The sequence below is a fragment of the Varroa destructor genome, unplaced genomic scaffold (assembly GCF_002443255.2).
Source record: "Varroa destructor unplaced genomic scaffold, Vdes_3.0 BEIS01000001.1, whole genome shotgun sequence".
NCBI lineage: Eukaryota > Metazoa > Arthropoda > Arachnida > Mesostigmata > Varroidae > Varroa > Varroa destructor.
This window is the reverse complement of record NW_019211454.1, coordinates 71,252,463-71,266,558: the sequence shown is the minus strand read 5'-3', so window position 1 is coordinate 71,266,558 and position 14,096 is coordinate 71,252,463. Positions and strand designations below refer to the sequence as shown.

Genomic DNA, 14,096 nt, shown 5'->3' with positions numbered 1-14,096 from the left:
GCGCAAAGACTCACTTATGACTTTCTTTGGAGTTCCAGTTCTGACGATGGCAGTTAATTGAATCAACCCTTACCAACGATTTGGGCTTAGGATCGATGCCGAATCAAGGCTACATGTGTGGAACAGACACCTTATGAAACCAAAGGGGGGGGGGGGGGTTGCGGAATTAATCTATGCTGTTAATATATCTTTAAACCGTGCATCTATACAATTTGTTAACGCTCTTACATAACTTACGAATAAATGTAAGTCATTCATGCCTATGCGTGAGCAGCAGTTATGTAAAACCTCAAGAAACTCAATAGGTCTATAAGCCATCCATCAAAATCTATGTATCCTTGGGTGAAAGCATCTGGATTTATTTCAGGATTTTATGGAGTCCTGAAACGAGACCACATTGAAGCACAATCGAAATGACTTTATTTCAATGCCTACCGAGATGTTGCGCTAAAATACTACAATAAAATTATTTGTCATCATCGAATTCAAATCGTATAACGGTAGATCGAACTAGCACACACACATAGAAGGTGTTAAATAATTGAACATTATTTACGAATCTAGGTAAAAGGCTTTACAACAGCCGCTTTACTATCAAGGTTAAGCGACTTCTATCTGAACAACCTCTAGAAAAACACAAATAAGGCTGTTCGCTGTATACAACACGCCACACGCTACATGTTAACGTGTGATGCGGGTTGAATTATGCAGGTGTGCGCCTATAATAATAACAGGTACTATAACCTTAAAAGTTGTGTAACGTAGGTCCGTTTGCTGGTTGTATGTCCGTCCGCCGTAGCGTTATGTTTGCGTCTGTGAATTCGTTCGTGGTCGGGTGAAGGTGGTGCCCAGATAAGATTAGTAGAAACCGCCAGCGTCTGCCAATTCTATTTCTATTTATAGTAAAAGGAACGCACGCGGCCAGCTTTCGATTAAACAGCTTTGCACGGCAACACTGACGGCATCGTTGATGTTACTCGTTCCAAGAAGTTGAAAAACGCGCTATTCAATGAAGTCGCTGCGGGAGAAATAAGTGAAGAAGACCTTCAGCAGCTCTGCTGGCGGCCATTTCGATCGCTGTGGACGGGACCGTATTCATCTGGCCGGAAGATGAGGGTGGACGGAGTCTCACACATGAGCCTGCTAGGAAAAAAAGCTGCACAAATGCGTCATCGCGTAAATAAGCTCCATTTTTATCGTTGAATTTTTCCCCTGACTCATATCGGTTCGGAGTAGATTGATGGTGTTATTACGATCCTTTAGCGAACTGAGGCTAGCACTCTAGTTCCCAATGACTTTCGCTTCCCTCAAATTTCTGTTAAATTTGAAGTTATGTGAGTCTACTGCTGTTTCATTGCGTAATCGGTTTTATTTGTTACATTGTTTTGGGAGCTACACAGCAATAAACGTCTTACAACCTGATGACTCACGATTGAACCTAACCTAATTGGACAGACATAAGGAAATGAGCATAAATATGAATGATAAAAACACATAAAAGAAGCGGAATCACATCGCTCCACCTAAAGTGTGTTTAATTAGACCGGCCTTTTGGTTACTAATTTTTTACCGCCGTCGCTTTGAAGTGACCTGGCTTTTTCGACACAATCTGCTTCACTCTACTTTGCAATTTAGGAAAGAACTACAGAGCTTTTCCCTAAAGTCGCCATGTAATTTAATGAACAAATTTACGTTTGGGAATATGGTTTTTCTAGCTTATATCTGAATATCTGCCATAATGGTCTGATTGTCTTTGTCGTCGTTGCTTTTTATTTTTCCATTCTAACCAAATGAATACTTTGTTGTTAGTAGTGAATCTAAGCAAGACCTTTTATTTAGTTCTGCAAGATATCCTTGATAGGCTGCAAAACTGATTTCGTACCAGGACTCTTTGATTAATAATACGTTAACATCACATTCTCCTATGTGCCATTGCGACTAGTTTGGTTTTTCGGTATTGTTCATGGTACATTGTTTGTGCGTTGCGAAGTTGTTCCTGCATAAATTCTATCTACTCTACGTCTCGCTAAACTTGATGAGCCGTTGGTGGTTACTCGAGCCAGTAGCGTTAGGTCTGTTCTAATAGACATGTCGGCGTGAAGCGTCTGATTTACCATCTACAAGTCAGAATAATTTTGTTTTCTCAAAGCAAATTGAAAGTTACCTGCCAAATATGAATGACTATTAGATTTAAATGAAAACATATTCAAGACGCCTAAATGCAGGAGATCATTTCGGCTAAATGCGTAAACTTCTCATAGCCTTCATGTCATCGCAACAGCTTTGTAGTATTTATACAGGGGTGCCTTCTCTGCTGGCGCCCCTGTGCCAAACATCCAAGACGAACGCTCGTTATAGATTGTTATCGTAGATAATGTTTCGCGACTTTGCATCGAGCTGTCAATTTAATGATGCCTGTAATTTTCGTTGCTCATCATCGGTCGCCTTTACGACTTTGCTCACAGCGTCGGCTGATCTGAACAGCTGAACGAACGGCAAGACAGCACAGTCAGCCGATGTATCCTTTATCCTTTACGTAAATGCGCATGCGCAGATTCGTACTATTTATATTTACGATCGTGTCCTCTGATCGTGTCGGTCCAGTGATACCTAGGTGGTCGCTGCTCTGTGTATCTAAGATCGTTTTGGTACTTGCCGCTGGCGTTATTGCTGTGAATGACAGGGGGTTAATAAGGAAAAAATGTTTGCTTTGAAATTGGGTGTAATGCTATTGTTTTGGTACTGAGTACTTGTGGCACACAAGATAAACGCATCCTTAACACGAGACAGCAGACGCAGATTCAAGAGCAATCCTGGTTTTACAAACCCATCCAGTCATACAGAAGAGGTAGATTACAGGGTGGGTACGTATCAACGCCGTTGCGCACTGTAGCACATCCGACATAACCTTGTAACAAATCGAAATCGGCTTTCGTTCGGCTTTTATCGCTTGGAAGCAAGTTGGCTTTCGATACTATTGACAATGTTCTCCACTGTCTAACGACTATTAGGAACAATAAAATCATCTACAGTTGCAATCTTGACTGTCGTAACTTGGCTCATATAGTAGACTGCATTATGAGTGCAACGCATACATCGTATGACAATGGGATGTCGCAACTTACTGAGCTTAGACCTTAAACAAGTACCAAAACATCCTTGTCAAGGGGCAAAAAAATAAGAATTTGTAGATAACCTAATCATCTCAGTATCAAATCAACTTTGATCTGAAAGGTGGGTAAAAATGCAAGGAACGCGTAGCTTTTAAGATTTTTTCTGAGTATTGTTCTATACGTTCGTTTATTTAAGAAGACTGAGAGCTGACTTCAAAATGAGAATAGCCAGAGGCAAATGTACCATCGCTGATAAAAACAATTAGGAACACCTTTAGCCGTCCTGTATCAATATATCAGATTTAATTTAGTCAAACGAACGGAGAGGTTAGCGTGTCCTTAACACTAACTCAGCTGTCTCTATTGAGCTAATTAGTTTTTCTGTAAAGAGTCTAATAATACAGTTTGGTTTATTTTATTAGAAAATGATAATACACTTTTGTAATATGTTTGGGACTTGCTGGAAATAGGCAAAACATCTCGAATCGCTCTTAAGGACGCTTATTTCGTACCTTAGTGTATTTGTTTGGTTGTTATGTGCGTGCGGCTATCTTTGGTTTCGTAAAATCCTGTGACGCCCACCTTAATGCATGACGAACTGCCTGTTGGCATGTAACATTATCGTTGATGGGAGCGCAGGCCGGGGTGGGGGGGGGGGGGGTACTGGCATAGAACAAGAAGCTTCCAGGGCTTTCGGCTGTCGACCAGCAAAACCGTGTCTATTCGAGTAGATTTTATCGGTCAGAATATATATTTAGAATCTTATTTTACCATCTTATATGCCTGTACTAAATTAAAGAAAAACTATTAAAATAATGGTATAGCCAGGAAAACCAATACAATTTGGTATAGAGAATTACGATTCGGTAACCCCTGGACACATTCAATGCAATCGTCCCCAAAATTCGTCTAACAATGCAATGCCAATAATAAAACGTAATTCATTTCATAGTGATAGAAAGTAAATCGCAAGCTCTTGAAGTATACAATTCAATTTAATGAGCAATTTTTTTTCATGTTTCACTGTCAAGTTTAATATGTTTCAAGATATGCGTATGAGTCGTGCATTATTTCTCGTATGAATTGCCTGTCAAGCTACTCCCATTAAGATGTAGCTCCGGAAGTTAGAGTGATAATACTCCCCACAAGTTAAAACGGTAGTAAATTGTTTTCAGTTGAAACTGAAAGGAAACGAGGCGTTTGTTCGCAAGACGTGACATATACCTAACCTCTTTAGTTCCAAAATGTTCACCCGAACTCAAAGTCGAAACCGTAAATTTCTCTTACCAGTTTTCGGCCCAACTGTATGTTAGTTGTATGGTAGTTACATGTTGTTAGTTACGGCAACTACATATATGACAAATTCACGTTCTTAAATAGATATTAAAGGATACATTTTACAATATGTATCAGCATTGGCTTTGTAGCACGCGGCTACGCTGACGGTACCAATGTAGCTGAGATTAGTTAGAATACAATTGCTTATGGCGAAAAACGATACAGCACACGGGAAACTTTTGTAACATGAGAAAATGCTCATTCTTATCACAAGAAATGACTATCCATTGGGTTTTTAAATTTTTGAGTCTCATTATTCTGCCGTAATCAAGACTCTGCATAGTTAGTCATCAACATAAAACCTACTTCATCTGTTTGTCGAGGAATTTCACTCACACTGCTGTTGAATATTGTTATATGTACGATCGTTTTAGAGTCCTACATCGTCTACGGCGTCCGCAGTGGGAGTTCTGCCGTCCTCTGAAGGAGCGTCGCTGTCATCCCTAATGCGGGCTCAGTCACCCGCTGATTCTGGGTTGGGCGAACGCGCCGAGGAGCGTTTCGAATACGAGGAAGAAGAAGATACTCAGCCGCCCCTAACTTCTAACTTAAGGTAAACAATGCTCGCCAGTGAGCGAGCGAATACTGAGTATAGCTTCAGATGTTTAACTTCGCTACTCACATGTTGTCTTATTATGCGACAAAACAGTAAGGCTATTTGAGCGTTAATATCTTCACAGGTGTTTCCGTTCGCCCTGTTTTCAACTATACCCAAGAAACATGCTAACTGTGTCCTTCTACGTAAAACGTTTTCTTTTAAGAAAAAAAAACAACAAAAAACACTAGGACTTCTTATGAATTTGTCATCACTCCGTCTGTAAAAGATTATTCGTACACATCGGAAAAAGTCTCATGATTTTCAGTTGGCTAGCTCAATCAGCCTTAGGTAGGTTCTGTTACCCTATATTGTGTCTTGGAGATTCAATGAACTATTCACTGTTATCTTGCGTCATCTAAAATGACCGAATTATAAAAGCTGTACTTTAGACGTTCTTTCCTTGCTTTAGAAGGGCCTAACGGCAGTCATACATATATAGTCTGAGATAACAGAGACATTAAAGTCTTTTTTTTTATTCTAACTGGTTTTATATACAATTCTAGTGTCGATCGGCGACAATAGACGTACATACTTCTGATCTTAGCATGATCACTGTTATTGATCAACCTTCGCCCGTTGTCCGGTAGCCTTTTTCAATGTAATCGATTAGGTAGCAATTAAGCTTTTTCATGTAATATGGGAATTTGTGTACTTTTGATATTAATTATACATGAAACGGTACTGGCTTTGTTTTAAATCGTAATGATCCAGTTTGTATCTGTTGTTCGAAATCTTCCGCTTCAGAATATAAAATAGCGTTTTGTGTTGCCTGCATATGCGGCATGTACTAACGGCCTAAGACTGTTTCCTGTGTATATTATATATGGATTATTCACAATATGTGTACCCCTACCGTGAAATCTCTTGTATTGTTCCTCCCCTAAAAATGCCTACTTTGTAACAAAACGATAAACATCCTACATATATCTTGCCAGCATCGTAAATCTACAAATGAGGTATTATATTGTTAGTGTTTGAAGACATCGACGAAGTTATCAGCACGCCACAAAAAGGCATCTTAGGTTCTTTGGAATTACAGACGCGTTGCTGCAGAAATCACCTTTGGCATCCTATAGATTCGTTTCCGCTTCCGAGTCTAAAGAGACAGGCATTGTTATTGTTACGCCCGTATCGGCGTTCTATTTCATTCAAATTCAAGCGGTATAAAAAGCAAAGATCTAATAAAGAAAAAACACGATAAATGGCCAAAACGATTTGTTAACGTAAATTTAACTTCTGGAATTGCCTATAATTAAGAACTGGTGTCCATTAGAAGTGCATTTGTAATCAATACTGACATCAGAAAAATATCTGATTTAAAGCAACGCTCATAAGAAAAGTCGATAGAGGTTATGCCAACCCTATTTAACGCCTATCCAGATAGCTATGTAAAATAGGTCGTATCGTTTTTTATGTAGTGAATTTTCAGCTATTCTTGGTGACGCGGGATTTCGCCCTTAATTATACTATCATACAATCGCTCTTAACTAGTGCATATATGTATAACTTATTAATAAAAACAGAGCATAAGGGTTGTTAAAGCCATTAAATAACGCGTTTCGCAGAAACTCGGACAGTTTCCGGGAAACCTCCCCAGGGTCCCCGAACAGTCGTCGCCTTGCCAACCGAAATGCCTGGAGTAGGACGAGTATACGGAGAAGTTCTTGGTTAGTTAGAAATTTTGATAAGTTTACAGTAGCGCTATATTGAATGCACTGACTCAGAATAGTTTATGAAATTAGTGCATTACCTTACTGCAATGGGGCACACGCAACTTGACGATATCTTCACGCTAATGATGGTGGTGGTAATGAAATGTCTATTGGAAGGAGGTAAGCGCACCTCCCGGTCCGCAAAAGACAGTTCGCATGCGTTAATAACTCAGGTGGTACGGTACATAAGAAAGACTAGCCTTGCATGCCATAAACACTGGAGGTTATGAGCGCGCACTATGTTTTGTCAGTAGTTCCGTGACATCGGTAAGCACTAATATTGCCATATATACTGTATATATACACCATTTATAAATTTATTAGGTAAAACGAAATTCTGGCACTGCAGCTACAAAAAACATGTCCGCCAATTAAAAAGTTTCTAGAAATAAGCTTAACAAATTTGAATATTTAGAAAAAAAAAAAAAAGCAAAATTTAGATATTCTAGTTGCTAAAATAACCGTCTGAAATGAAACGCTGTTGAAATTTTTTTTTCGAAAAAAAATAACCGCAAATATACTTAGGTAACTTGCATGAGCGACAATGAGCAAATTCGTTTCACTCGTGAACAGGAAATATCCAAATCAGTTTGTTCCGATAATAACGGTCGCTAAGACAGATTGCTTAGTGCTATCTGGAGCTGTTCGTCGATCGGTCAAGGGTAACTTTCGATGCAGAATTACTTTTTACTGGGCGGCACGACAGTATGCTATTTATACAAAAGCCATTAGTAAGAAAAACCGATCAATTTATGTCAAAACCACCCCAGCTATTAGTATTACTACTTGTTAAGCAAATGGTTACCATCGTAATTTTTACTACCGTATTCTTAATGCCACCAAAACAGGCTGATGTGTCAGACGTTTTCTATAGTGCGCTTGCGATCTTCGAACGACCGAAGCACATACGCCCATACATACATACATACATACGTCAGCACTAACTCGATACCTATAGCCGGAATGGATCCGATCATGTCCGAACACCTTACAGTTATCCGTTATTCTATGAAGATGCTCGACGCGTCCGAATACTATGTTACATGATGCTTTGTTTCTTTAGTAAGTTCTATATAAGTAAATGGATGCTCGAACAACGGCGCTGATTTGATACGCCCCATATCTTCTCCGATGAATCTCTGAGGATGAAAGATTATATATCGCATTGCGCATGTCAACAATAATTAAATATACGTAAACGCAAGCGAAAATATGCAGAAGTTGGCGTCATCGTACATGATCCAGGCACGTTGTTGAATTAGCCACGGCACCTGATTCCGACGATTACTGCGCAGCGTTTCGACTATCGGGCCTGCTTGGCCGCCGTCGCATAGAAAAGATAATGATGACTGAGTTGCAGATCGCCTGCAGCTTGTAGCGGACGCGTTATTTTCTGTGTGATTTCGTAATTACTAAACAATAAGCTTCCTGGCGACTTTCGACGTCGTGAAGTGCATAGGACGGGCGCATGGTTACTATTGTTGTTTACCGCGTTCATCCTGACGCCAGAAACCAACAGATATGCATGGACCGTCGAAACCACATCGCTTATTGGTTAATAACTTACTACCAATACCAACAAAATAGATCGTAATAGTGACATTAAGTCTGCCGCGTAGGTGGACAGATCCATGTTTGAACTAAAAAAAACAACGCTCCACGGCCAAATAATAGCTGAACGAGGTAATAATTGAGATCTGAAAAGTTCCGATCACCACCAATTAGCTATGATGCTAGCGTGCATCACGACGTTGATGAGCCTCATCGAACATAAATGCATATAATCATTGCTATGGTGATTAAAGGGAAGACAGAAAATTTTAGATTGTTGTCTGTCGTTTGTAAGCCTTGACGTATTCTGAAGACGACTATGTTTTGTACTTATTTTCTAAGTATATCATCTTTGAAAGAAACCGTATGCAACGAGTTGCAACTATGCGTAACGTAACGATTGAATCCGTATTTGTTGCATGCCGTACACAGACCTGCCCCCTAGAGTTCGAAATCATTGCCCGAGTAAGAAAAGGTAACTTACAATTTTTATACCATATTTCTGCAATTACGATTCATAGTTCTTCAAAGCGCTTTGCTGGTTCGTCTCTTGGAAGAGAGCTATCGGCCGCAGCTGTAGCAAATGCCTCCTTCAATTCAGCCCAGTCTCGAAGGTAGGTGTGCTCGGTAGTCATGAAAAATACGCGCTCCATTTAAACGCAACGTAATGATTATCATAATTGTTCTCAGATTAAGCAACGTCACAATGAGACTGTCGTAGCTACTATATTGTACTAGAAGACATAAAAATCATTCATTCTCTATAGTGGCAGCGTCATTGCGGCGGGAACTACTCGTTTAGGAAGAGAATGACTAGGAAGAACGGATCGTAGAGACGAACTTTCTGAAAGCAAATGGCGATGATTATTGTTAGCAGCAGTGAAGCAGCGTTGGTATAAAATGAAGAAATAAGCCGTTTCTTCTTGCTATTAAAAAAGGCTATAGTGAATCAATAATATTGCGATATTTTCTACCGAATTTGTTATTCGCTCTAGAACTATAGAAGCAGGCTAGTTTCTTACAAACAATAATCTAGTTAAATTATATCCAACAGCTTGCGATAACAACTTACCTATTTTCTCATAGCTAAGGGTAAGTTTTGTAATAATTAATGCTTTTAGTTATAGTTCGAATCGCCCTGTAGATTACATCTTTCTTTGCTGAATTTTTATTGAAGTTTTTCTAAAGTTGTTTATAGTGAAGCTAATGGTTTGTGACGTTTCAGATCGTCATTCTCCTACGAGCAAAATAATGAGCTGGACTCCCTTGCTGACCAGCAGGTGCTTGACGATCTGACCGATAAGGTAAGATACCTTTTTCGTAGGTATGTTTAGGCATTCTCGTTAAGAGTGTCCCTTCTATTTTGGAAGACATTTTAGTTTGTTGCCAAAGCATCCAGTACAACCGTTTTAGCGATATTCTAGACGCTATACATTTTTCGACAATTTTTTTTTGTCAAATTCGATCCACTAGTTATTATGCATGGCATCGAGCTTACAGCAGAAATATTGATTTGTTCCACTGCTAGATTGACCGAAAACTGGTAGTACTGATCGATTAATTGCAAAACAAAGTATGGATTAACAACATTTTACTCCAATGCGGTTACAATCAACCATATGTAACATACACAAGCAGAAGATAACCCATGACTGGCCTGTAATAATAGCGCTTCGCTTACTTGGCCCGAAAATATCGCTTTCTGAATCAGTTGTTGCCTTTGATGTTGCAACGGATGTTATAAAAAGGAAAGCTGGGGCCTTAACGCGGAAGAGGATCAATTTATTCGCGTCTCTGTCGATCAAGAACAGTAAAACACCACTTTCTCTGAGTGAATAATCTATTAAGTCGAACCTTGTAGACACACTGGGCCTGTCCCGCACGCAACTATTTCATATCTTGAAGCGCTAGGACCAGAGTGCAGGCTTTCACACTGACGTGCATGCGCCTGTTCTCGACCGAAAGAGCCATATTCGTCTACCGTCGTTTCCCTATCGTTTGATCCTTAGCTAATCGGTTGCTTCTCGTCTCAGTACGTATTACATTTTGCTGGCGTCATTGTTGTCGTTTCAAAGTCCTACGGCAAAAAAATGCCATAGTAGTTATTCTATCCTGCCCCTTTTCTATATTTCGAATGCTCTGCCGTGACCTCGGACGGATGCGGTCGTAGTTGCCGTTGCTAAGCGCTATAGATTTCGATTTATTTTTGCGTTTATGTCAGATCACGTCACTATCGATTCGAGTAACTGCAGCCTAACACTGTGTGTTAGCTGTGTGGCTATGCAGCGCGTTACCGCGCCATTTCAGCTCACGGGAGTTCAAAATATCGAATAATGCTGATCGTCGCCAGACTGCCACGACACATCCAGAACGCAAACAGAAGAGGTGCTATAAGGGGTGAAAAGATATTTTCAGATAGATGGAAGGGCAGCCCACTGCGACATTTATTGTTGTCGTTGCCACTGCTATTGTCTTGCCGTGCTTGTTTGGATGATGTGCTACCGTTGTAATTCGGGATGCAACTGGCTAGTAACCCTTCCCTGAGCTGTTCGTCAAATTATCCCTATCGTACAGGACTGTTGCAACGACATCGAAAGTAACATTTATTTACAGAGAAAATGCTAAATGAGCCATAACAATAAACCATTTAAGCTCTCCCGTTGCTTTTCCGCCATGATTTGAACATATGTAAGGCTGATTCGTGAGAGCCAGTTCTATGTTCAAAGTCCTATTGAAAGAAATAGTGAAAGGTTTAATAGCGTCAAGGTAACTGCGATAGACAGGAAATACTCATTAAAAATATTAAAATAGGGTGTACTAGAATTATTTATACTTGGAGCGGCAGTAAAGTGGCACTTTATAGAATTTTCCACCATTTCACACAGTTTCTTTAAATAATGTTGAAAAGATAAAATTGAATCATGCGAAAAACTTTCAGGAAAGTTTTAATTACCTTCCGTCCTCGAAATGTTACAACCTGGAATCATACGATTCCACGTACCAATTTTCTATGGAGAACAATAGATAACCTTTTAGCCAAACATGAATGTAAAGCACTTTGTCTTACCTCATGTACGTTTAGGAGCCTTAAAGCTCTATTGTATAGCATAATCTAAAAAGTCTAAAGTCTAGTATAATCCGTACGTGCGACATGTTCGCGTATAGGACTTAGGGATACGTGAGGCGGCATAAATTTGAAGAAGGACCTAGATACCTTTGACTTCGTGTCGAGTCAATTACACTTAGAATTCAAAGCATTCCTTTGGAACTATCTAATACTATATCGTTTCTGTAGTCTCTAAGTATCTCTAATACTAAGACCAATTACGTGCCTTCTGCAGGTACAAGAAATGGAGATTCAGATCACAGCCTTAACAGAGGATCTCGCCACCAGTAAAGATCTCTACCAACGCGCCAAACAAGAGAACTCGTTACTTACACAGAGGTGCGGTAACATCTGTAGGCAATTCTATCAGTCGAGATGAATATGTTAGCGAACTTTGCCTATTAAAATTAGCTTGAGAGCAATATTCCTTTAAATCGACTACTTCAGATGAGCTGAGCCATTCTAATTTAATTACTATGTGATAGAATTCACGCGCTTGAGGAGAATATTCGTGAGTTAGAGTGTAAGACTGAAGAACGAGTGCGTGAAGAGCGCAAGCAATTCACCACTATGATGGAGAGGAAGGATCGAGAAAGGGCCCTTGAATCAGAGCAGCATGTGAATAAAATACTCGAACTGCAGGTAAGATCCGATTTATCCGATTCTATATTAGTCATCAGTAGAGTTTCGATGATCTAAATGATGTCAGAAATTATGAGAGCTTCATTTAGTAGAACGTTTCGCTTCCCTCAACAACGAATTAAACTGGTCAAGTCTAGAAAGTGGTCAAAGTTTCACCTGTATGCCGGCACGATATGTTATGAAACGTATGTGTGTATTATATCACTACGAAGGTACTAATAATCGTTAAAGAAGGCACTTATGTGTTAAAGCTGGGAACTGTTAAATAAGAAGATCGAAAAAACGCGGTCGATGGGCAACAGGAACAAGCGAACGAATCGAATTGATATTGTACGACGACAAAGAACACAACGGTGTGACGAAAGCCAGACTTGTTAATAAAAGCCCATATCAAAAATATAGTAAAAATACTGACCGATTGTAAAAATTAATTTACTCTTAAATTTGTCATTCTTAGCTTTTTCGAAAAACGGCGCCGTTATGACATCATGCAGAAATTAGTTATTCATGTGGAAAGTTTGTGCGTAAATCTGGAGAGGGCTGTTATATATACATATATATATATATATAATGGCTATATTGGATATAAGTCACATTGTAAAGAGGCACTCGGAGCGTAGCTTTTATCAAAGTGCCCATCGAAGTTTATGCTTCTAATAAAAATAAAAATTTTTTTTGCTCGCTAAATTCTCATATCGGTATGATTAGCATTATAGAAATATTCACCTACTCGTAATGTTACACATATTAAACAGAACGAGCACATGGCCACCAAGGAGGAGACCGTTAAGTTACGCACCTTATACGACCAGTTGAAGCAGGAAAAAAAGATCGACTCTGAACAGCTTTCAGAAGCGACGCACGAACTTCAGACAACTAAACAAGATCTCCGGGCATTTCAAGAGGTGAGTTTTAATAACAAAAACCGGTCGAAAAATTTCCGGTGAACTAGATTTTTGTTAAGGCTTTCAATGACATCAACGTTTACTACACAACCCGTTTTGACTATATGTTTGGCGGGCTCAAACCAAATCCTGACTAGGGCACTACCTAGCTACTGTTATAACGCGTTTTTTTTTACATATTATATTTTATGTAAGTCTTCTTTAAACTTATCCTCTCCTTTTTTCTAAGGTACAGCTAAATTTTCAAATGTGCTTTTTAAAGGTAAGCCGTAGAGAACGCGAGGATTTCCAAAAAGAAAAGCAAGTTTTACAAGAAGTGATCCAGGATCTTACGCACCGCTTGGAAGAGCTCCAACACTTGCGACAACGTAACGTCACTCCGCAGGTAACTTTTTATATAAGTAACTTGCAATAGACAAGTTATCCTCGCGACAAATTTCACTTGATGCGAGCCAGATTTACCTTAACCCTTATTTGCAAATCTGCCTGATTTTCGGCTGGATTTAGCAAGAGCTGTTATTCAGTCAACAGTACTGCACAAGACACAGTCGTAGGAATTTGCAAAGTAAGGATTAAGCACCTAAGTGGGACAGGATAAGCCTGTTTGTTAGGCTGCAAGATTTAGTCTGTGAAGCTCTGATCATGTTACGGCTATAACAATAAGAATCACAACAACAACCTCGATCTGAATGGCCGCAGGAAGGTGACAAGCTTCGAGAGCGGTCAGCATCCTTTATCCAGAATCTTCCGTTGCATTGCGAAACAATGGAAAAAGAGCTCGAAAGGCTACAGCATGACAATCGCCGCCTCAAGGAACGAAACGAGGAACTCGATGAAGAGCTCATAGGGCTGAAAGTAAGCATCTACACATTCTTAGCTGCGATGACCACTAGCTTAGTTTTAGTGTAAAAAAAAACTAAGTGTAACCCTATTGAGGCACTGTCAATATCAACTATCTTTGACGCATTTTAATATATTTCACATACGTTTGACGGAATCCTTAGGGTACGTTTGCTCTGTATCTAATAATTCCCACTGATGTACACGCATTAAATCGAGGTGCACAGAACTTCCTCTCTACATACGCAATCCCAAAATATACATGTAGGGCGATTCTACTTGCACGGAGCA

General features: G+C 39.6%; 1 protein-coding gene across 11 annotated transcripts in view; it reads left to right on the top strand.

Annotated features, from left to right (window-relative positions):
* Positions 1 to 14,096, top strand: part of LOC111246035 (rab11 family-interacting protein 4-like) — an 85,526-nt gene that overhangs the window by 51,865 nt on the left and 19,565 nt on the right. For 9 of the 11 annotated variants that reach the window (XM_086977257.1, XM_086977254.1, XM_086977253.1 and 6 more), the window contains exons 5-13: positions 4,826 to 5,004; positions 6,615 to 6,716; positions 8,834 to 8,926; positions 9,538 to 9,616; positions 11,654 to 11,757; positions 11,904 to 12,060; positions 12,816 to 12,965; positions 13,228 to 13,350; positions 13,665 to 13,820. In XM_086977257.1, the coding sequence (XP_086833383.1) occupies positions 4,826 to 5,004; positions 6,615 to 6,716; positions 8,834 to 8,926; positions 9,538 to 9,616; positions 11,654 to 11,757; positions 11,904 to 12,060; positions 12,816 to 12,965; positions 13,228 to 13,350; positions 13,665 to 13,820 (1,143 nt within the window). Of the gene's footprint in view, positions 1 to 38; positions 1,177 to 4,825; positions 5,005 to 6,614; positions 6,717 to 8,833; positions 8,927 to 9,537; positions 9,617 to 11,653; positions 11,758 to 11,903; positions 12,061 to 12,815; positions 12,966 to 13,227; positions 13,351 to 13,664; positions 13,821 to 14,096 lie in introns of all 11 variants that reach the window. The other 2 variants (XM_086977261.1, XM_086977260.1) reach the window with 2 other exon arrangements.